We start from the raw sequence: 24,044 nt of genomic DNA on the forward strand, positions 1-24,044 counted from the left end.
GAGGCGGCCTGAGGGGCGGGACCAGCCCGGGGGCGGGGCGGGGCGCGTCTGGGGCGGGGCCTCCCTCTTTCCGGCTGTAGTCGCCGCCGGGCCGGGCCGGGCCGCACGGGGGCGCCGCTGGGGCCGCGCCGCTCCACGAGTTGCCGAGCAGCCGAGGAGGCCCTCACTTCCGCGTCGGGCCCCGCGGCGTCCGGCGGCCGCGCGGAGGGCCGGGCGGGCCGCAGGTCAGTCGGGGAGGCCGCCTACCCGGCCCCGCCCGTGCAGAGGACCCGGGCGCCGGGTGGGCCGCGGGCCCGGGAGGCGGCGGGGCGCCCCGAGGAAGGGCCCGGATCGCGCCGATATCACGGGCGCCCCGGGCTGCAGGCTCGGGCTTCGGGCCGATTCGGGGGCCCCCGGGCAGCGGGGAGACCCTGGCGGGGCTTTGAGGTGTCCCAGCCCCTCCCCCTTTCGTCCCGCATCGTGGGAGGAGTGCGAGTGCCCTGAGCAGCGTTTCTCAAAGTGGGGTCCGCGGGCGGACTCCCGACTCTATCTCAGACTTTCTGAACCGGACTCTGTGCTGTGGCCCGGGAATCTGAATTTACAGCAAGCGACTCTGATGGTTTTGATGCAGGGGGTCACAGAACCGCACTTTGGGGGCACTTCCCCAGAGGGCAGGGCATTTCCGACACGGCAGGGAGTCTAAGTGGGTGCATTTGAGGATGGGGCCTCGTGACTGGCCTTGAAATGGTGATGGATAGTTCTCTGCCATAGGAGAAACTGACTGAGGCAGGGGTATCTCTTAAATCCTTGCACTCAGGGTGCTGCTGTGTTCCTCTTGTCACAACAGAAGTCTTCAGATGGACAGATACTTAGTGAATGAAGTGCCCGGGTCGGGGGCCTTAGGGATGAAACAGTGCTGAAGTAGGCAGTGTGGGGTGCAGCAGAAAACTCGGAGCTGGTCCTGCTGACCTGGATTGGGGCCCACTCCACCACTTAACCAGCGGGGCAGCCCTAGTGTGGACGCTGGTCACATCACTCGATGTCTTTCTCCAGTGTCATCATCTGTCAATAGGGACAGTAATTCCTATCCAGTAGGGCTTTTGTGTGAATTAGGTAATGTCTGCCAAGTGTCTCCTGCAGTAACTGGCACCTAATAAGTATTGAGTAAATGGGAGTTATTAAGAGTGATGTAGATCTGCCTTCCTAGGGCTTTTGGTCCCCCGAATTAGGGATTAAATAAGTGAGATAAAACGTGCAGAGAGGTACAAAGTATATTTGGTGGACTGTGCACAGATTCTAACTGGGGGGTGCTTGGGAAGGTCATGCAAGTAGTGAGATTTGCCTGTGGCTTTGAAGAAGAGACGGATTCCAGGGAGCTGGTAATTGGGGCAGCATGAGCCCGGTCCATCCCATGCTTCAGAGGTGGTTCTCTCACATGGATCATTGCCCGGTTGCTCCTAGGACTTCGAGGCAGCCAAAGAAGTCACATTGATAAGTGGTTTTTGAAAGCCGGACCATTGGTCCATAAGAGTTTCTGCCTGCTAACCATGTTTGACACACATTGTTTTCGTCAGACACCAGCGGTCTCCTTTTCCCAATCTCATTGGAGATTGGCTAAATTGGAGCATCTACAAAATGATGCTTGTTGATCGCATAGTAAAAGTGAGTTGCCATGAATATAGTTGAGCCTCTTGACAGCCATTTTACATTTGCTGTGAAATGTGCAGTTACATCAGGAGTACCTTTTTCATCACAGTATTGTTTTAGGTTCCATAGAAACACCACAGTCACCTGTGGTTCATCCATCTGCAGAGAGGATTAAGAAGTCAAATCCTTAAAACTTCTCTAAAGCTTCAGGCATTTTTGACTGGAGAAGCCAGATGATTTACAGGTGTTATCTGTTGCTCTTCTGGACCAGTCTGGCTACTGGTATACATAAAATTCTGATCTCAGTTGATAAATTATGTATTCCTTAGTTACCTAACCTAGGAACTACAATTACCATTGTTAATAATTTCTGCTGTTATGTCTCCTTAAATCTCTAGAGCCAATATCAGTCCCTCTGTATACACTTTATGGTAAAATTTATATCATTATAGATAACATTTATCATTTATCGAGTACTTACTCTGAGCCAGAGACTGTTCTATATGTTCTGTCAGCTTATCTTAGCTTTTTATATGTTCTCTCAGTTATTCCTCTGATAGTCCTTTGAGGTAGGCACCATCCCTGCCTCCATTTTATAGATGAGGAAACCGGCAGAGGCAGATAAGTATTTGCCCCTCCCAGTAAGTGGTAGAGCCTCGTAGCCTAAACCCATCCTACATGCTGCCCCCCTCTGCAGTCTAGACAGCTCCCTCAGACTTACTATAGCTTTAAAAGATACGTGAATATCAAAGAACATAAGCAAACTTCACCTTTGCTTTATATGTGACAGACAACGCACTATTTTGTTTAATCCCTTACACAATCATTTCAATAGCTATGATTTGGTTGGTGATAGTTTATCATTTACAAATACTCTGAGCCAAAGTTTTCCAGCTTCCCAGCATATCTCAGACTTCTTTCATATTATATAAAGTCCTTCAATATTGTCAGTGCTGAGGAATTTAAGTCACATGAAAATATATTTATTATCTACTTAGTGTACTGTTGGAAATGTCAGCAATGACTGTTCTTTGTTTTCACAGAGGTGGACCAGGACCACCCTTATTTTGCACTTTCTGAAAGCGTTTGAAGGCAAAAAATTCAAGTGTTGCTGGGAACAATGGAAGGTCACAAGGCAGAAGAAAAGGTGTTAGATATTCTTCGACTGAATGTGGGCGGCTGTATTTACACAGCCAGACGTGAGTCCTTGTGCCGCTTTAAAGACTCGATGCTGGCATCCATGTTCAGTGGTCGTTTTCCTCTAAAAACAGATGAATCGGGTAAATATCTAAAGTCCGTAAGCATGATCATAAATATTCATTACAATAGTCTAGTTTAAATTCCCTTTGGTTTTCATAATCGCAATAGAATGTATTCGACCGGTGTACTAATTATTGAGACCATTAGGGCTGAGTGGAGATTTATTAAATACGTGGAGAAATGAAATACCAGTTTCCAGAATCTGTGATGCTGTCACTACAAGTTGACAAGACAACGAACGCGTGTAAAGGCCTACCATGACCTCATTATGGTGACTGGTTATATTTGGAAAGTTGTTCCATCCGTGCAACTCCATGGCTAAAGGCATGGAGGCTTCTGTCTGTGTTCTTCAGGTGAACACACTGATTTCTCTGGAGAAAGCAGCCGCCCTCCTCGCTCCCAGGGCAGTCGGCAGCAGTGAGCTTTAGTGTGAAACCTGCCACCTCATCTAGCTGCGTACCTTGTGTGGGCTCACGTGCACACAGAAAATGTCAGTCACCTAGTGGCAGAGGACTACACACTGGTGTTCCAGAAGAAGCGGGGTAGAATCTGTGCTGCTGGCCCTGCGTGGAGTGCTCCAGTGTTGACTGAACCTACTACTAGTTGTAGAGAAAGCTCAGCAAGGCCAGTAAGGCATTTTGCACCTCTTCGGTGTTCTGGGGCCCGGACAACCCACTCTGGCTTCTGTGTCAGAAGAGAGGGAGTGAGGAGTCCTGAGCATGAGGGGCTGTTAGTAACCCTGGGTCTTGAGAGAGTGCTTTGCCAGCTGAAGGGCAATTGAATGAATGGGAAACACCAATGGCTGGCGCCCAGGGCTTGATGGCCATGTGGGCAGGAAGGTTGTTGGTGGAAAGATGGTAAGCAGGGACTGCGTTTTTGCTCTGTCCCCAAGTTTTAGTTAATCGCTTCTAAGTTAATCAAGGGAGAAAAGGAATTATTGAGTAACCTCACACCAACTTGGCTAAATTGTCATGAAGTAGTACCAGCGTAGCATTAGGAGCTCTGGGTTTATATGTCAGTGACACTCGCAGTCAACTTCCAGCCAAACATGACGTATTAATGGGCATGCCGTCATGAGGGAGGCACTCCATACATCTTTCCTGGCTGGGCAGGGCTGAGGTTAGGGGTGAGCTTACATTTCAGGGGCAGTCTGGGTCTCCGTGGCTTTTGAAGGGCCACAGTGGGAATATGGTCATTGCATCCAAAATCCCAAATGGACCTCGGAATACATGTTCCTGTATGGTAGGTGAGAAAACAGGATCACCAAATTTGACTAAACCCATTTGAACAGTAGCTATTAACTTTCTTGTGAGAAACGTTTCTAATTGTAGAGGTCTTCAGTCTGATTTTAGTTTGACATGTTGAAATTTTATCTGTGGTCATATGTATCTGTGCAATGACTTTTGAACTGAATGTTTTCTAGGGGCTTGTGTTATTGACCGTGATGGACATCTGTTTAAATACCTTTTGGATTATCTTCATGGAGAAGTTCACGTTCCCACAGATGAGCAAACCCGTGGTGCTCTGCAGGAAGAGGCTGATTACTTTGGCATCCCTTACCCATACAGCCTGTCTGACCACTTGGCCAATGAAATGGAGACATATTCTTTAAGGTCAAATATAGAACTTAAAAAGGTCTTGGCATTTTCTTAAGTTTTAAAAAATATATATGTGTACATATACATACCTGCTAATCCACAAAGCAGTGTGTGTTATTCTGCATAGCCTCTGTTGCCACATAAGCCAAACGTGGGAAAGTTTTACTTTTTCTAACTTTTGAAGACACTTTTCTTAATTACTACTAATTTTTTTAAGGCCAAAATCCTATGTCCTAGGGAAGTGTATTACATTGCCACTCAGAGGTTTATGGAGTGTTTATCTCTCATTGAAGATTTAACGTCTTTTGATGGCTTTTTAGATAGAAATATTCTGCTCTTTAGGTTCTTTGTAAATTAACAGCAATACTGTAGTATATAAGGGTGTAGGGTTTTATTTTAGTTACTGAAATGACTTTTTAAAAGAATGGTCGTGATAAAGAAATGATCGTATAAAATCTCCTACCTGATTTAGTGAGTGTAGCAGTTTGTTACTAAGTTAAAACATCGGTTTGATTAATTCACTTTGAGATCAATAAATCTTTTTTTAAAGATGCTTCTCCTTTAAATCACATTTTAAAGATCTTTACATGACTTGAAAAGCTTCATTACCTGTTTTTGTCTTATCGATAAGTATTATATTTGCTTTTAGCACCTTTAGGGATCTAAAAGGAAAATATTTTTCCTAGATAATTAATAATAGTGAGAACTGATCTGAATTGATTTGATTTGGACATTGGCTTAGGAGAGCAAGCCGATGGTATGGTTATTAGGAGTGTAGTGTGAAGAGAAAGTTGATTTGGTTCCAGATCCCCTTCAGGATTTTCATGGTTGTATGGGTTCTGCTACTGAAGTTATTTAGAAATTGAGTCGTCAGTTATTTGGTGCTGTTTGCCACATCTGCAGATTGGGGCTAAAACACCTGACTGGAAAGTTGGGGTGGGTTAACATTCATCTTCTGAAGTCTCAACTCTGTAGTCTTTTATTTCTGTTTTGTATGCAAAGAGGACACAGCATGTGCACATTCACCATGTCAGCCGACACATACTTATCTCGGATGTCTTAGGTGCATAGAGCACTGCTCTAGGGACTGTGTGGGACACAAAGAAATACAACATGCAGTTAGACAGCAATATTAAATGAAAATGTAAGACATGTTAGTGTCCTATTTTCATTCACTTGAGTCAGTAAATATTACGCATCTCCTTTGTGTCAGGCACTGTTCCAGGCCCTTGGGATACTAGACAGAGCAGACAAAAGTGCTGGTCCTCAGGGCGCTCGCAGGAATGATGCTGTTTCTCCCAGGGGAGGCTCTTGCCACTCCCCTGGGCGAAGCCCTACTGCTCTGTGTCCCTTAGCACTTCACCGGCTCACCTGGTAGCACTTACAGTGTGTCCTGACGGCTTGTCGACTGTCTGTCTTTTACCTTAGCTATAAACTCAAGCAGGGCTGGGACGCTGTATCCAGGACCTTAGACACCGCTCACCACATTCGTACCTTCTTAATAGTCAAGTGGATGAATGAATAGGTAGATAAATGCCAAAGGAGTTCTTATAGTTTGCATTGAGTTCGTATATTCATAACTTCCAGTGGAAAAGAACAAGTTAATCTGGTTAATTCATGATTGGACGTGGAGTTAAAAATAAGCATCAACCATGAGGCTTAGTCAGTAGAAGGTGAAAAGAAGATTGAGTCAAATGGGAAATTGGGGGAAAATAAAGGGAAAAGAGAAAGGTGTTTTAGTCGTATGAAGATTTTAAAATTAAAAATAATGTTGGTAGTGAGGCTAAAGGAGGAGGAAGGAAAATACAATTTCTATGTGGAAAAGGATTCTGTAGAGGAAAAGGTGTTGGGTTTTTGGGTGATGCCTTTTGTGATTTGCCCCACCCCCACCCCAAATTCAACAAAAGCATGTTTGGTTTTTCAAGGCATAAAGACTAGGCCGAAATTTATAATCTTTTATTTCCCTTATGACCAACTGGTAATAGAGCAAATTCATTTTTACTTTACTCCAGAATTAAATTCAAATTTTGTATATTTTTTTGCTCCAGGCTCTAACAGACTTCTGTGATTCATATGGTTTAGTTTGCAATAAGCCAACAGTTTGGGTTCTTCACTATCTTAACACATCTGGTGCGAGCTGTGAGAGTAGAATTATTGGTGTATATTCCACAAAAACTGATGGAACAGATGCTATTGATAAGCAGCTGGGAGGAAGAATTCACAGTAAAAGCATTTTTAAAAGGTATGTCCATATTTAAATATGAAAAGGAACAAAATAAAGTCTTGGTGTCTTGTAAGAGGTGTTACTGAATGGAGTATGTGGTTGACTAGAGAAGATCATCAACACCCGGCAACAAGCAGCATGAGCCCTCATGGCTGGCGAGCCTGGCCCACTTCATGACGTATATGTAAGCTATAGGACATCCACGGGGGTCTAGTATATTGCCTCTCAACTGGGAGTGGGCATCAGAAGCCCCTGAGAGACTTTAGAAAAAAAGGAAAGAAAGAAAAGCAAAGCCACCTGCCTGGCTGTCTCCTCTGGACCATTGTCCAGGAGCAGAAGCACTGCTCAGAAGTCAGCAGGCCCGCCAGGTGACCCAGGACTGGCCTGTGCCTTGGTGTCCTGTTCTGAGAAATGATGAAGAACTTCCCTGGTCCCTCCCAGCCTTAAAATTCTATGACTCGAACATGTCAAATTCTTAACGGTTATTCTCTTAATGCTTTTGCTGTAAATTTACTTAACATTGGTCAATTCACTTAGCAGTCCTTTTGTTTTTTTAATTCTCTGGATGGTTGGATTGGGTCACATATTAGTGACCAATGAATGACCACATGAACTTGCTTATTAGGTGATTAAATATGTCATCGTTTTCTGAATTCTTTACAGGATGTTTATATAAGATATAGGAGTGCCTGGCATAATGCTATGAAAGTTTTAGTCAAAGGCAGATCTTTTAAAATTTTCCTGGGGTTAGGTAATTTTTTAAAAAAACTTATTTTTAAAAATTTGTTGATTTGTCTGCATAGTCTATATTGTGGAATTAATAAGTACTTCACCACAGTAAAAAGAGATCAGATGTAGGTCAGCATGAGTATAGTATATTATACTCATAGTATATGATACATAGTATATTATCTATATGCTTAAGGAAGGGTCACAGAAGAACAACTATTCAATACCAATATATTTTTCCCCTTAATTAACAAGCACTTGGTGAGTATCTATTAGTTATACGTGTGTGTGTGTGTGTGTGTGTGTGTGTGTGTACACATTCATACTTAGGTAGTATGTTTTCATCACCTTTTGCAATATTTCTAGAGAGGCGGGAAATAATGTTCAGTACATTTGGAGCTATTATTCAGTAGCTGAACTGAAGAAAATGATGGATGCCTTTGATGCCTGGGAAGGAAAAGGTATAGTACAATTCTTTTATTTCACGGCAGAAGGTAGACTTTTCCTTAATAAAACAAAGTAAGCACAAATGCTGCATTTCTCTTTTTTGGAAAGTATTTCTTTGTATAGGTCAAGTATTTCTTTGTGTATTTGCCACCTCATAATATCATTGATTGAGGCAGTTTACTTAAAAATCTTTAGACCTGTGGCACCTGGGTGGCTCAGTCATTAAGCGTCTGCCTTCAGCTCAGGTCATGATCCTGGGGTCCTGGGATCGAGCCCCACATCGGGCTCCCTGCTCGGCAGGAAGCCTGCTTCTCCCTCTCCCACTCCCCCTGCTTGTGTTCCCTCTCTCGCTGTGTCTCTCTCTGTCAAATAAATAAATAAAATCTTAAAAAAAAATCTTTAGACCTCTTGGGGTGCCTGGGTGCCTCAGTCGGTTAAGCTTCTGACTCTTGGTTTCAGCTTGGTTCTGGTCTCAGGGTCATGAGATCTAGCCCCTCGTCAGGCTCCATGCTTAGCACAGAGTCTGCTTGGGACAGTCTCTCCCTTTCTCTCTGCCCCTTCTGCCTGCTCTCTCTCTCTAAAATAAATAAATAAATCTTAAAAAAAAAATCTTTAGATCCCTGAGTTGCTAGCTATTACTAATAGTTTATAATCCAGTAACCTAAAAAATAGTTTGTAATTTCAGCATCTGTTAAGCTTATTTAGTTCAGTTAAACAGCAGTTTATTTGGCACCTACTGTGTACCTAGCATTGTTCCTAGGAAGTATACCTTTAATTTAAGCATACAGTGTACAATCAAAAGAAAAAAGGAGGGGCGCCTGCCTGGCTCAGTTGGCAGAGTATGCAACTCCTGATCTCGGGGTTGTGAGTCGAGCCCCATGTTACGTATAGAGATTACTTAAAAGTAAAATCTTAAAAAAAGGAAAAATTTAAAAAAAGAGAGAAAATGAAATAATGCCACAGAAGATGTCTGAAGAACGCTTAGGAAACAATCATCTTTAAATGCACAATTTGAAGTTTGACCATTTTTACCAACTGCTCATATCATTTGATAATAATAATGCTGTTTAGGATCCAGTGTGATAAGTGGTTTACATTCAGTACCTCTTAGTCTTAAAACAATTCTGGATGCTGTTTATCACTTTACTGATGAGAAAACTGAGTCTCAGAGAGGCCATGCCACTTGTAAGGATCACAGAGGGTTAACTGTTCTATGCCTAAGTTTTTTTTTTTTTTTCTTAATTAACAAGTACGTATTGAGTGTCTCTTCCGTGCAAACCCTATAAGAAGTCCTAAAGTTGGGTCCACAGATAAATAAGACACATCTTGGTCCTCAAATGATCTTAAAAGCTGGTAGAGACAGGCATTGCAAGTCACATGAGATTGAATAAAAGGAGAGGAGGAGGCTTTTAAAAACTCTCCCATCACCTGTTTCTCTTTCAGACGAGGTGCTAGTACCAGCCCTCTTCCTTTCCTTGACTTTGTCCCCCTCCCTTTTCCTCCTTTATTTTTTTTTCTAAATCAGACCCCTCAAACACATAGAAAACAAGTGCTATTCTCTTTAAGTTTTTCATTTTAGATTTAATTGACTTTAAGACACTTAGGCTTAAGTTAAGGAACAAACCCCCTGGTGTTCTCTGTGTCTCCTGTTGTGGCTCTGGACTGGCAGACGACCCCGGAGGTTTTGTGGGGGGGCCCTGTCTGGGCTTCTTTCTCCACTGGCCCAGGAAGCCAAAGTGGAGAGCTGGTATTACTGGCTCACAGAGTGGAAGACTGATTTTAACTTTTTTGAGAGCATGTAATGAAGTATCATTGGTATTTAACACCGTTCTGGAAGGCCTGTGCAAAGCCATCAGACAGGAAACAGAAAGAGAAAGAATTATTAGAAGGAAGAAGACAGTTATTATTTGGGGACAGTATGTCTTTTTAGAAAACCCAAAGGAATCAACTAAAGGTATTTTAAATGATGAGTTGAGTAGACCAAACTAGCTGGATACAATATGACTAAACAAAGACCAGCTTACTTATGATAGATTAGTTAGAACTTACAGGAGAAAATCCCATTCACAATAGCAATAAACAACAAAATCACTAGGACTGACCTATCAAGAAATGCTTTTGTGGAGTCTTTTGTGAAGAAAACTGCTAAAATATATTTATCCATCCATCAATTCATCCATCCATCTATAAAAAAAAAGAAGACAAAGATTACGGTGAGACATACCATGCTCCCGAATGGGAAAGCTATTCAGACAGATTTTATAATATTCATTATAAAGACGTCAGTTCTTCTCAGATTAAGTTACAGGTTTAATGCAATTCCTACCAAAATATCAGTGGAACTCTTTGGGAATCTTGAGGAAATGATTCCAAAATTCCTTTGAAAGAATAAGCCAGTGAAATAGGAACATTTTGGGAAGTAGAAGTCATTAGAGGAATGAGTCTATAACTGTGTGATAGTAAAAATACTATATAGAGATTTGTAATAAGAACCATATGTTTCTGGTACAAGAATAGATGCAGAGATCAGAAGTAAACCCCAGTGAACTTACAAGAATAAAAATACTATGTGATAAGGAGTATTAAATATCAGTATAAAAAGATAGATGATTTAATAAGTAATTGAGAAATATACTTGGGAGAAAACAACTTTAGCCTCATGTCATTTATCAAAATAATCCCAGGTGAATTTATGGATGAAAAATGAAGCTATAATAAACTATAGTGAAACTTAAGCAAATAACTGATTTCTTAATAGGAAAATAAATCATAAAGACAAAAATGAATAAATTTGATTACATCATATTTAATATATTAACTTTAAAACAAAAATGCATAATAAAATTAAAAGGCTAATAAAAACTTAGATAAAAATATTATATTTAGAGACAAGAATATCCCTAAAATAGAGATTTATTTAAGTTGATTAGAAAGTCAATTCAAGGGGCGCCCGGGTGGCTCAGTCGTTAAGCGTCTGCCTTCGGCTCGGGTCATGATCCCAGGGTCCTGGGATCGAGCCCCACATCGGGCTCCCTGCTTGGCGGGGGGCCTGCTTCTCCCTCTCCCACTCCCCCTGCTTGTGTTCCCTCTCTCGCTGTGTCTCTGTCAAATAAATAAATAAAATCTTTAAAAAAAAAAAAAAAAAAAGAAAGTCAATTCAACCCCTATTGTAAATAAATGTGCAAGGTTCATGACCACAGAATTTCCAGGAAAATAGATAAACATGTGGCAAGAGGTTCAAACTCATTATTTATTAATGAAATACATATTAAATGAGAATTATTTTTTCATACCAGATTAGTAAAGATCTCTCATGAATTCTTGGCAGGAGTAAAAGTTAATATTACTTTATTGGGAAATAATTTATCATTACATACCCATAACATCAAAATTGTTCATTTCCTTTGACCCGATAACTCTACTTCTAGGTATCTACCCTAAGGTCATAATCAAATGCAGACAAACGTTTATGAACAGATTGCTCAATTAAGCATTATTCATAATAGAGAAAAAAATAAAGGCAATATAAATGTCTATAATAGAGAATTAAATACATATTGGTACATCTATGGGAAATAGTTGAGCATAGCTATTAAAATTATTTTGAATAATTTTTTACATAGATGAATGCCCATGATAAAATAAGCTGTCATGGAATGATCAAAAGCAGGAAACAAAATTAAATATAAAATGTTTTCAATTATGTGCCTATCATATGAATAGAAAAAGACGAATCAGATTCATCAAAGTGTCATGAACCATGATTCCTAGTTTTAGGATTAGAATTGATCTTGATTTTTTTTTAGGATTTTATTTATTTATTTGAGAGAGAGAGAGAGAGATTGAGAGAATGAGTGGGGGGAGTGGCAGAGGGAGAAGCAGACTCCTTGCAGAGCAAGGAGCCCGACATGGGACTCGATCCCAGGACCCTGGGATCATGACCTGAGCTGAAGGCAGACGCTTAACCAGCTGAGCCACCCAGGCGCCCGATCTTGATTTTTTTATATGTACTTTTCTATATTATCCAAATTTTGTACAATGAAACTGAGTTACTTTATAGGCAGGAAAAAAATAAAAGTTTTTAAAATAAATTATGGTGTATCCATATAATGGAATACTACTCAGCAATAAAAAAATGATCATTAATGTGTATATCAACACGGATGAATCTTCAAAGCATCATGCTAAAGAAGCCAGACACAAAAGGCTCTCTACTCTATGATTCCATTTATATGCCACCCCTGAAAAGGCAAAACAAGGGAATGGAGGGGAGGGCATTGATTGCAAAGGGGTACAAGGGAACTTCTGGGGTGATAGAAATGTTCTATGTCTTGACTGTGGCTATGATTACATGACTTGTATACATTTGTCAAAACTCATTGAACTGAGTACTTTAAAAGGGAGAATTTTATTTTGTGTAAATTATATCTCAATAAACCTGACTTAAAAAAAGTCTTAATGGATGAGATTTGGGAATGTTTTTATAGCTTAAGTAGGTTTGGGATCAAGCAGTTCCAGAAAATTATTGTCTTAAAATAAGGTCCATAGGCTTCTGTGAGTATTGGGTATGTCTATTATAATAATTTATATGCCCAGCTTGCTAAGTTGGTTAATATTTGTCACTAAATCTTTAATGATTAAACAACAAGACACCAGGGGTGCCTGGGTGGCACAGTCAGTTGAGCATCGGACTCTTGGTTTTGGCTCAGGTTGGGGTCGTGAGATCGAGCCCCGCATTGGGCTCCGCACTTGGCGTGAAGTCTGCTTGAGATTCTCTTTATGCCCTCTCCCTCTGCCCCTCCTGCTCATGCTCTCTCTCCCTCTCTCTCTCCTAAATAAATCTTTAAAAAGCAAACAAACAAACAAACAAAAAAACAAGACACCATATCCATTCCTGGGACTTCAAAGTTACTTTTTAAAAAAACGCCAATTTTTTATTCAACGTTATTTTTTAAGCCTTTTAAAATGCAAAATGCATCTATATATACTTTTTTGTGATTCTTTTTTTTAAATTGAGGTGAAATTCACATAACATAAAATCAAAGTATACACTTGAGTGGCATTTACTATGTTAACAATGTTGTATAACCACCATCTCTATCTAGTTGCAAAACATTTTCATCATCCCCCAAGGAAAGCCGGTACCTGTAAGCAGTTACTGCCCATTCTCTTCTGTCTTCAGCCTCCGGCAACCACCCATCTGTTTTCTGTCTCAATGCATTTGCCTATTCTGGGTATTTCCTGTAATTGAAATCATACAATATATGACCTTTTGTGTTTGACTTTTTTCACTCAGCATAATGTTTTTGAGGTCCATAAAAATACATTTACAACTTTCATTCAGAAACTTAGCTGATTTAAAAATTAAAATGAGTTTGACCACAATCTTGGCCTAACACATTAACTCAGATTATTCTTGTTTGAAAAGGTGCTTATAGGGTAGTGATTGCTCATATGTATATAGTGGTTGCCTTTTACAGAGTGGTTCACAAAATATACCTGACTTGATGATTACTGCAGCCCAATGAGGTGGCTAGGGCGGGAGTTAGATAACCCTCACTGTCCAACCCTTACACGACTGTCAACACTATGATTTATAAAATAAAGGCACCTAACGTCTCTTAAGTGTTCAAGTGCCAGGAAGTATACTAAGCATTTTGCGTTTATTTACTCATTTAATCATCACAATCAACCTATGAAGTATATACCATTATTGTCATTTCATAGATGAGAAAATTTAGGCACAGAAAAGTTAACTAACTTTCCCAAGGTTGCATGATCAGTGAGTGATAGACGTGGCATTCAGACCCAGGCAGTCTTGGCTCCAGAGCCTGTGCCTTTAACAGCACACACTCTTCTGCCCAGGACCCGTATGACGACCTACTGATGATCCGTGGTGGAGCTGGGGCTGGTAGGCGGCAATTCCTAGACCTGGCTTATGAGCTGGGCCGCTATTACCTTGGCTCTTCTCGGGAACACTTGCTGTGTACACCTACCTTCTTCAGATGGGAGGCATGAATTTCAAACTCTTTCTGCCTAGTCTTCGACAAAACAGTGCTGCCCAACCTTTTGCCGTGGACAGTGGCTCTCTTAATTATGCCTTTTGATCTTCCAGGTGTTAGCTACTGGCGGGTGCCTCATGAGCTGATAGAATGTTGGACCCTGGAAGAGCGGCCCTTACTTGGAAGCCTCCGTCACATGGCCCCAATTCGAAAGAGGTTATCTGTGCTCTGTTGATATTTTTTGTTTTTTTAATGTGACCTGTAGTTTTACTGCCTTTATTGGGGAAATGAATAGTGTTGACCATACTAAATTTATTAATCACCGAGGTAAGTATTCTGCCTTACCATCAAAATTAAACTGTGATAAATTCAAAGTTACCAAAACAATGTAAAAACGGAAAATAATTCTCTAAAACTGAGTTATAGTATGTTCTTTTTGGGAGAGTGTGTTTTTAAGAATACTAGTGGATATAGTGAGAATGCTGTGGTATTTTTCCCTATAAAAGTGAAGTCCTAGGCTTTATTGGCAGTAGTCAAAAACTTATTTAATGGACTTAATATTTGAAATCTCCTGTGACTTATTTTGAATTCCCTTCTCCTTCCTATTACCACAAATAGCATTTTTATTTAATGGTATTTCTTATATTTTATGAAATTATTAGCATTAAATTCACTCTACATCTGTGCTTTTCACTTTAAATACATTTAAAATCATATTTATTTTTCATTGGGTATTATTCATGGTTTTCAGATGTTCTGATTTCTTTATCATTTGTCCTCGAATTTGATTCACTGCTCCTATGGAATCTCTGATGGCTTTCTTTTTTTTGCCCTTTGGCTCTTCCACAGAAATGCAGAGAATTTTATTCAGTTTTTAGTGGTTCATTATCTCTTGTTAAAACAGATCTTTTTTCTTAAAGGCCCTCAATTTATTATTATTATTTTGCTTTTTGAGCTTGCAGTTAACAAATATTGTTTGGGTCTCAAGCAGTGGTTCTCAAATGGGGGCAGTTTTGTCCCACAGGGCATATTCGGCAATGTTTCGAGACACTGTGGGGTGGGAGATGCTACTGGCACCTAGTAAGTAGTGGCCAGGGACGCTGCCAAACGTCATAGAGTGCACGGGCAGCACCCACGCCAAAGATTTATCCCGCCATAAATGGCAATAATGCTAAGGTTGGGAAACCTTGGTCAAGAGTCTAGTGGAAGATGTGGACTGAAAAACCAAGCAGGAATGGTCTTAGGGAGATTCTCCTCTGTGTTGTCTTTTCTTTGGTTTATTAAGCATTATTTTTGATTCATGGATAAGATAATGATAATGATGACTTAGAAGCAACTGCAAGGTCCCAAAGAATCATTTGAGTCACTTGAGAAAATTTAGTTCTGTTCAGTAGTTTTAGGGTTGAATATATTGTATTTGCATTCTCTACAACATGTCGGTGTTCAGATCACCATGCCATTTTGATGAGAGGGAGAAGACTTGGGGGAACTTTCTGTTCAGGAGATGATCTTCGTGAAGTGAAACTGATGCAAGCAGTAGAAGGAGTAGGCAGGGTTTCAGCAGTGGTTGTTTGACAGTTTTAAGGTCATTTCAAACACTATTCCCTGTGATTTGTCCTTCATTTTGTTAATGTGGTATATCACATTGACTGGCTTACAGATGTTGAACCATCCTTGCATCCCTGCAATAAATCCTACTTGATCATGGTGTATAATCCTTTTAATGTACTGTTCAATATGGTTTGCTAATATTTTTTTGAGTATTATTGCATTTATGTTCATCAGGCATATTGGCCTGTAATTTTCTTTTCTTGTGGCGTTGTCTGGTTTTGGTATCAGGGCTCTCCTGGCCTTGTAAAAAGAATTAGGAAGAGTTCCCTCATCTCCTGTTATTTGGAAAAGTTTGAGAAGGATTGGTATTAAATCTCCTTCAAATGTTTGGTAGAATTTACCTGGACTTTTGTTTGTTGGGAGTTTTTGTTTTGTTTTTATTTTTAAAATAAGCTCTAGGCCCTATGTGGGGCTTGAACTCATGACTCCAAGATCAGGAGTCACATGCTCCACTGACTGAGCCAGCCAGGTGCCCTGGTTGCTTTTTGATTACTGATTCAATCTCTTTAGTAATCGGTCAGTTCAGATTGTCAATTCCATCATGAGTCAGTCTTGATAGGTTGTATGTTTCTAGAAACTTTTAAAAATTCATTCATTCATTCATTCATTCATTCATTTCCTTCTTTAAAAAACACTGAAGTATAGTTGACATACAATGTTATATTAGTTTCTGGTGTACAACATAGTAAATCAACAATTCTATACATTATGCATTGCTCACCATGCTAAGTGTCGTTACCATCTGTCACCATACAATATTATATAGTATTATTGACTGTATTCCCTATGCTGTACTTTTCATCCCCATGACTTATTTATTTTATAACTAGAAGTTTGTACCTCTTAATGCCTTAGGAATTCGTCCATCTCTTCTAGGCTGTCCAATTTGTTGGTGTGTAATTATTCGTAGTAAGCTCTTTTGACCCTTTGTATCTCCATGATATCAGTTGTAACATCTCCTCTTCATTTCTGATTTTATTTATTTGAGTCCTCTCTCTTTTTTCTTGGCTGGTCAATTTTATCTTTTTAAAGAACCAGCTTTTAGTTTCATTGATCTTTTCTATTGCTTTATAGTCTCTATTTCATATACTTCTGCTCTAATTTTTATTTCCTTCCTTCTACTAATGATGTGTAGTTGTCACTCAGCTATTCTTTAGGATTTTATTTTTTAAGAGGAAATTGTTCCATATATAGATGTAGACTCAGTATATCTGTGGGAGGAGGTAAATTCAAGATTTTCCTACATCACCATCATGAACTGAAACAAATCTATCATATGGTTTTAATACCACATCAAAAATCATATGATCATCTCAATAGATACAGAAAAAGCATTTGACAAAATTCAACAACAATTTATGATAAAAACTCTCAACAAAGTGGGAATAGAGGGACTACATTTCAACATAATAAAGCCATATATGAACAGCCCACAGCTAGCAACATACTCAGTGGTGAAAAGCTGATAGCTTTTCTTCTAAGGTTAGGAACAAGACAAGTATACCCACTCTCGCCACTTTTATTCAACATAGTGCTGGAAGTCCTAGCCAGAGCATTTAGGCAAGAAAAAGAAATAAAGGGCATCCAGATTAGAAAGGAAGAAGTAAAACTGGCACTATTTGCAGCTGGCATGATATTATACATAGAAAACCTTAAAACTCCATCAATACTGTTAGAACTAACAAACAAATTCAGTAAATTTGCAGGATACAAAATTAATACATCAAAATCTTGTTTCTATACATTAATGATGAATTATCAGAAAAATAAATTAAGAAAACAATCCCATTTGCAATTGCTCCAAAAAGAATAAAACATCTAGGAATAAATTTAGCCAAGGAGGTGAAAGACCTGTTTTTGAAAACTCTAAGACGTGAGAGAAATTGAAGAAAACATAAATAAATGGGAAGATATTCTGTCCTCATGGATTGGAAGAATATTGAAAAAATGTCTGTACTATCCAAAGCAATCTACAGATTCAGTGCATTCCCTATCAAAATTCCAGTGGCATTTTTTTTTTATGGAAATAGAACAAACAATCCTCAAATTTGTATGGAACCACAGAAGATCGTGAAGAGCCAAAGCAATCCTGAGAAAGAAGATTTGACAAAGCTGGAAACCTCATGGTCCCTGATTTCAAATTAGCATAGTCCCCTGCCTTATCCACACAGGATATGTTGCAAGACCCCCAGTGGATGCCTGAAACCACAATAGTGCTGAACTGTATATGTACTGTGTGTTTTCCTATACATACATACCTGTGATCAAGTTTAGTTTATAAATTAGGCACAGTAAGAGATTTAATAGCAATAACTAATAAAATAGAACAGTTATAACAATATACTATAATGTTATCTGAATGTGGTCTCTTAAAATATTGTACATCCTTCTTGTGATGATGTAAGATGATAAAATGCCTATATGATGAGATAAAGTGAAGTGAATGACATAGACATAGCATTAGGCTAGTAGTCATAGTATGAATGACATTGTGACACAGTGTTAGGCTACTACTGATATTCTGATGATAGTCAGAAGGAGGATCATCTGCTTCCAGACCATGGTTGACTATGGGTGATTTAAACTGCAGAAACTGCAGAAAGGGCAGACTACTGTATATTACAAAACTATAATAATTAAAACAGTATGGTATTGGCATAAAACCAGACACATAGATCAGAAGAACAGAATAGAAAGCCCAGAAATAAAACCACACATATATAGTCATCTAGTTTACAACAAAAAGAGCCAAGAATACACAATGGGGAAAGGACAGTCTCTTTAATACATGGTGTTGGGAAAATTGGATATCCATATGCAAAAGAATGAAACTGGATCCCTATCTTACACGATACACAAAAGTTAACTCAAAGTAGATTAAAGACTTTAAGGTAAGATCTGAAGTCCTAAAACTCCTGGAAGAAAACAGAGTAAGTTCCTTGACATAGGCCTTGGCAATGATTTTTTTGTATCTGACACCAAAAGCAAAAGCAACAAAGGCAAAAATAAACAAGTGGGACTATACCAAACTGAAAAACTTCTGCATGGCAAAGGAAACCATCCAAATAAAAAGACTTTCTGCTGAATGGGAGAAAATATTTGCAAATCATATATCTGATAAGGAGCTAATATCTAAAATATATAAGGAACTCATACAACTCAATAGCAAAAAAAAAGTGATTAAAAAATGAGCAGAAAATCTGAGTAGACATTTTTCTGAAGAAGACAAGAAGGCTGACAGGTACAAGAAAAGATGCTCAACATCAATAATCAGGGAAATGCAAATCAAAACCACAATGAGATATCACCTCAGAGCTGTTAGGATGGCTATTACCAAAAAGACAGGAGATAACAAATGTTGGCAAGGATGTGGAGAAAAGGGAATCCTTGTGCACTTATGGTGGGAATGTAAACTGGTGCAGCCACTGTGGAAAATAGTATAGAGGTTCTCCAAAAAATTAAAGGTAGAACTACCATATGATCCAGCAATTTCACTTCTGGGTATTTATCGCAAAAAAATGCAAAGAGTAATTTGAAAAGATATATGCACCCCCATGTTCATTGCAATATTGTTTACAATATGGAAAAATTCAAGTGTCAATTGATGGATGAATGGATAAAGAAGAGGTGATACACACACACACACACACACAGTGGATTATTCTTCAGCCATAAAAAAGAATGAAATCTTGCCATTTGTGACAACATGGATGGACCTTGAGGGCATTAAGTAAAATAAGTCAAAGACAAATACCATGTGACCTAATATGTGGAGCAAAAAAAAAAAAAAAAAAATTCCAAGTTGATAGATACAAAGAACTGACTGGTGGTTGTCAGAGGCAAGGGGTGGGGGAGGGAAGAAATGGGTAAACTAGGGTGGGTTTTTTTGTTTAAATAAATCGAATTTTTTGAAAATTAAAAAAAAAAAATAAAACACTGCTCCGCCTTTAGACTTTTTATCATGAATGGCAAACTCAATTCAGGAATCTTTGAAGGTTTGTCCAGTACCTCTCAAATTCAAAAATTCAAATGGGTTTGACCATTCTAGCAGCTCCCAAAATGCCTTTTGTAGAATGCTAATTTTACTGGGTGCCAAATGTTGCATTACAGAATTATTGGGAAATATGGATCCAACAAAGTTAAACAAGTGTCTTTACTTGAGACCTCAGAATCTTTAATATAGAGTGTAAAGTTTCAAGAGGAGAGTAAAATATGCAATAGCATTTCTCAAAGAGTTTATTGGATTGTGAAACACTCAGTAAACTTCCTCAGTAGATCTCTTAAAAAAACAAAACAACAACTTGGGATCATCCTGGTTATCCTCCGGATCACGTGAGGATTCTTAGGAACCAAGTGATGTAGTGTATAATTCCAGTGTAACATACTAAATTTTAATTTGTCGTTCATATTAACATTATCGTGATTTTAAGAGTTTGTATTCAAGCAGAAATAATCTTACGTAAACTTGGTGATTTACTTATTGACCTTGGTGGGAGAGGAGATGAGGTAGTCTGATCCCTCCGAACCTGACTCAGATTCTTGATGAAAACGATTTTGCCCCTGAAGATAAAACTTTGGAGACGTTTCCATGGGTCACCCAACCTGTAAACGCTGACCATGACATGCTTCTGTATTCACAGGCGACTGATGGCGTTCAATGAAGAGGAAGACGAAGGTGTGAACTGTAAGACTGGTCCCAAACCAGTCAGATTCCTGGGCCCTTCCACCAGCACCCAAATTAAAGTCAAGAACTCGGCGTCGGTCAGGGTGTCCGCGGCCAGCGCCCTCCAGTCTGCGGGCGGAAAGGCAGCGCTGCGCTCGGCGCCGCCGAAGGCTCCGTCCCCCGCGGGCACTGCGCTGCCGGGGCAGCCCCAGGCTCCTCGTGGGGCCGGGAGCGCTGAAAACGGAGCCGCGCACCCACCCCCGGCCAAGGTCCTGCTCTCCGACAAGAAGGCCACCCCGCCCCGAGTGATAAAACTGAAGCGGACTCCACTGTGCGCCGCCGGGCCGTCCCCGCCTGCCGCAGCCGCAGCCGCAGCCAGGCCCGCGGGGCCCCCGGCGGCGGCCCCGGAAGGCCCCGGCGCGCACGCGCGGACTGAAAATGGGCGGGGCCAGGCTGATTGACGGAAGCGTGGGCTCCGGACATCCCGCTCGCCTCCCGGAGCGCCCGAGCCGTGCGCTGCAAATAGGTGGCGCTGTTTCTTGGTGCAGTAGGGGGTGGAAACTTGGGTTTCTTCTTTAGGATCATTACGGGAAAAATGAATTGTGTCAAGTAGGAATGGAAGAGGGAGACTTTACGTGGTTGGGCCTATCTTTACTTCTCCCAACTTTGAAACGGTTGTCTACTGACAGTTTGAATTTCAGGTTTTTAATTTTTTTTTTTTTTTGATGGTTCATTGGTATTAAGGCAACAAAACAGTACAGTAAAATCATCACTAGAGAAGTCCACTTTGTTCCTGAGTAATTATAGACTTTAGGCACTTTTGTAGTGTTACTCATTGCTGCCCAGGGCCGAATGAGGTTAGATATTCCCGTCTGGTGAAATAGGGTGACGTTCGTGTTTCCCTGTGCTGTGTCACAGCCAAGAGATTTGAGAGAAAATGCAGACCCAGGTGAACTCCCTGCAGGTTTCTTTCAGTCTCAGAAGGCTTCGTGAAAAGAAATGAGGAGGAAAAAAAAAAAGACAGTAATCTAAGATCACACATTCTTTGACTCAATTGAACTATTTTCTTTTCCTAGATTGTTTTTTTCTTACTCCTTTTTTTTTTGCTAGCAGATTTATTTATACATCACAAGAAGATGTCTTGAGAACTATACAACATGTCTTCGGAATGAATTGTTAAAATATTTTATTTTAATTTGAATAGGGAAGTTCTGAAAGTACTTTGAAAAAGAAGTTAAACGTTAACTTTTAACTAAAGTTACTACTTGTTTCTCAGGATGACCATTGAGGAGTCATTCTGACTATACAATATGATTTTTATGCATAAAATTCCCACTTAACTTGAACTTAATATTTTTAAACAGAATATTTTGATTAATCCTCTATTTTTTCACAGCTATTCAGTTGTATGTGTTTACTCTTACGCGTTAAGTTTTATAATTGGATCCCATATTTCCACCTTCAGTAAGCAGTAACTTGCCTTCAGTGTATTAAAAATAAGTTCATAAAGCAGGGTACTTTTTACTCAGTGCTTATCATTGTACTTGCATTACTTTGAAAGAGTAGAGTAAATATACTCAAAACATTACTTTTTACAAAATAAAGTAAAATTTTTCCATACAAAGTAACATTTTCCATGACTGTGCTTATTTTTAAGCCTTACAGCCCTTTGGGAGTCTGAGAGGTTGTTTGTTTATGTAGTTTATCTATTTCTGGTTACAAAATTGCTTTCTTGTCTAGGTAATATATGAAATAATTAAACCAATTTCAGATAGCTATCCAGATACCAGCAGCCTTTTAAAATAGGTGTTTTATTTGGCTAGAAAAAAGTGACTATTCAACTGATGGTTCATGAATGACATTTCCCTGTAGAATATAAAAAATATTTAGTCACCTTGAAAAATACTATTATAAAGAATGCAAGCATTCTGAAAATCAAAGATCACAGTGAATTTGGAGAACTGCCATTTCCGACGTTACTAGTATTGCTTGATCTAGGGCATTTTGAATTGCTGGTTCGCATAAGAGTATTATTTATACCGATGGTACCAATAGACTTGCTTGATGCAAAGTTGCCACGAAACCTTCAATCTGTAAGAAATGCAGTGTCTATGAAGCACACAATAAAGCAAAGTGCAATTAAACGAGGTGTGCCTGTGCTCTTGGGTGAGTCTGTGAACAGCCTGCTCTTCTTTGCCACTAACAGCTTAAAGGAAGTCTATTTAGCACATCTAGTCTTAATAAACAGAAGAGTTTTTGAAATAGCCACCAGGCTGTGGTGCAGCTGAGGTGGAAAGGAACAAGTGGCCCCTTCTGGGGATCAGGAGTCAAAGTCGAATTCAGAATGCTCAAGTGCTTGAACATTACGTTAGTTGGAGTGGTTCCTTGGGGATTAGGTACTTTTGCATGAAAACACGTTTCTCAAGATTCTGCAGACACAAAGGAATAACTCATCATAACCCACTGTTCTTCCTGGAAAATGAAAAATAAGAAATGGGAAAGTGTGCTTTATAAATAACGGTTCAGTGTCCTTACTTTGGGAATGTAGGTTTGTGCCGTTGTTGGGTCAGAGGACACAACAGAAATTTTTAGTGGTGAGTGTAGGATATTTAGTTACTGCTCATATCAAAAAAAGATATTTGACTATGATGCCCTTTCAGGTAATCTTTGTTGGAAACTGGTTTGCCCTGATTAAAGCTGGTTAGTTATATCATGGAGAGCCTAAGGCTGACAGTTTATATTTCATATTTGTAAATAGTAAGTTTTCGGTTCAATATTGCCTTACACTACAGTTTTATAAAGTATTTTCATATATTCTATTTTATTGTGTTCATTTTGCTTCTTAGTTTCAGAACAACAACATAATGAAGGTCGTCTTTCCCAGTTCTTTCAAGATCAAGAAAAAAATGAGGTTGAACAAAATAAAGGCTGAACAGTAGTGACACCCCCCATCTCAACCCCATGTTTTGGCCCATAATCTGATATCCACAAAATGACCAAAGGAAACAGTAGACGGAGGAAGTAGACTAAAAATGTGAATTTGTTTAATATTTAAAGTTTTTGAGCAGGAAAGTATTAAAGTATTAGATTACATGCTTTTTCTACTCGAGAGGGGACTCCGTTGCCTCTCTATGTGCAATGCCTGGTACATGGTAGTCCTTCAGTGAATTTCTGAACGGTTAAGGCAATCCCCTGCTCCCCACCCCCACCCCGCCACAATTATTTTTAAAAGCGTGTCTGGTAGCAATCTTCAGGAGCTGTGGAAACTGATTTCCGACCTTGCAGAGTATATCCTGTCAGAACAAAAGAGGTAGAAGTAGAAGTTTTTTAGTAGGGTGATTATTGCTAATAACCAAAATTACCGTCAGTAATGGCCAGACCAGTTACAGGACTTGTCAAGCTGTTTAAAATAATCCAGAGCCACGGACCAGGAGATCTCAGGGAGGCCGATGCCAGCACTGCCTGACTTCTGAGAAAGGAAGCAAGCAGTCTGGCCTCTCTCCTCCTGCCTTATTGCTTCAGCTGGAATTGCTGATGCAATTTCTTTTTCATTCACAGACTTAATCCTATTCAAGTGCTAACAGTGAAAAAATTGTTGACTCACTTCCCGGTCTGTGGTTAAATATAGTATAATTATCCAGCTATTCCTTGATTTTTAAAGAAGGAATTAACATACAAGCATATTTGACTTTACCTGAGGAATTGTTCATAGAACACTTTTGATTTAAATAGCGTTTTGAATGGGCACAAAGACTTGTGGTGGTAAATTGTTCTGTAAAGGGGAGGATGCTAACATTTGTATGAATATGAGGTTACCTTAAAAAGGATTGCCTTCTACCTGCAATTCCTTTGGATGGCTTTAATCTGTATCAGGTAGGATGTAC

General features: G+C 39.7%; 1 protein-coding gene and 1 long non-coding RNA gene across 3 annotated transcripts; one reads left to right on the forward strand and one right to left on the reverse strand.

Annotated features, from left to right (window-relative positions):
- Positions 1–122: 122 nt before the first annotated feature.
- On the forward strand, positions 123–22,302 carry KCTD18 (potassium channel tetramerization domain containing 18). Its single transcript, XM_032405173.1, has 7 exons — positions 123–224; positions 2,670–2,906; positions 4,310–4,521; positions 6,533–6,726; positions 7,804–7,898; positions 14,000–14,102; positions 20,138–22,302. The coding sequence occupies exons 2-7, from the start codon at positions 2,747–2,749 to the stop codon at positions 20,619–20,621; spliced, it is 1,248 nt and encodes a 415-aa protein (XP_032261064.1). The 5' UTR covers positions 123–224; positions 2,670–2,746; the 3' UTR covers positions 20,622–22,302.
- Positions 8,802–20,145, reverse strand: LOC116633001. Of its 2 annotated transcripts, none has more exons than XR_004299545.1 (3): positions 19,983–20,145; positions 13,030–13,125; positions 8,802–10,068 (listed from the first exon to the last, which is right to left on the reverse strand). It is a non-coding gene; the product is annotated as an uncharacterized LOC116633001 (long non-coding RNA). The 2 variants fall into 2 exon arrangements; XR_004299546.1 differs by having other exon boundaries at positions 19,957–20,145.
- Positions 22,303–24,044: the final 1,742 nt, after the last annotated feature.

The sequence above is a fragment of the Phoca vitulina genome, unplaced genomic scaffold (genome assembly GCF_004348235.1).
Source record: "Phoca vitulina isolate PV1807 unplaced genomic scaffold, GSC_HSeal_1.0 scaffold1, whole genome shotgun sequence".
Taxonomy (NCBI): Eukaryota; Metazoa; Chordata; class Mammalia; order Carnivora; family Phocidae; genus Phoca; species Phoca vitulina.

Bases quoted from the DNA above. Each gene is read 5' to 3' on its own strand.
- KCTD18 (XM_032405173.1), top strand. From the start codon at position 2,747: ATGGAAGGTCACAAGGCAGAAGAAAAGGTGTTAGATATTCTTCGACTG. The intron at 2,907-4,309 runs GTAAATATCTAA...AATGTTTTCTAG, and splicing joins TCTAAAAACAGATGAATCGG to GGGCTTGTGTTATTGACCGT. The intron at 14,103-20,137 runs GTTATCTGTGCT...CTGTATTCACAG, and splicing joins ATGGCCCCAATTCGAAAGAG to GCGACTGATGGCGTTCAATG.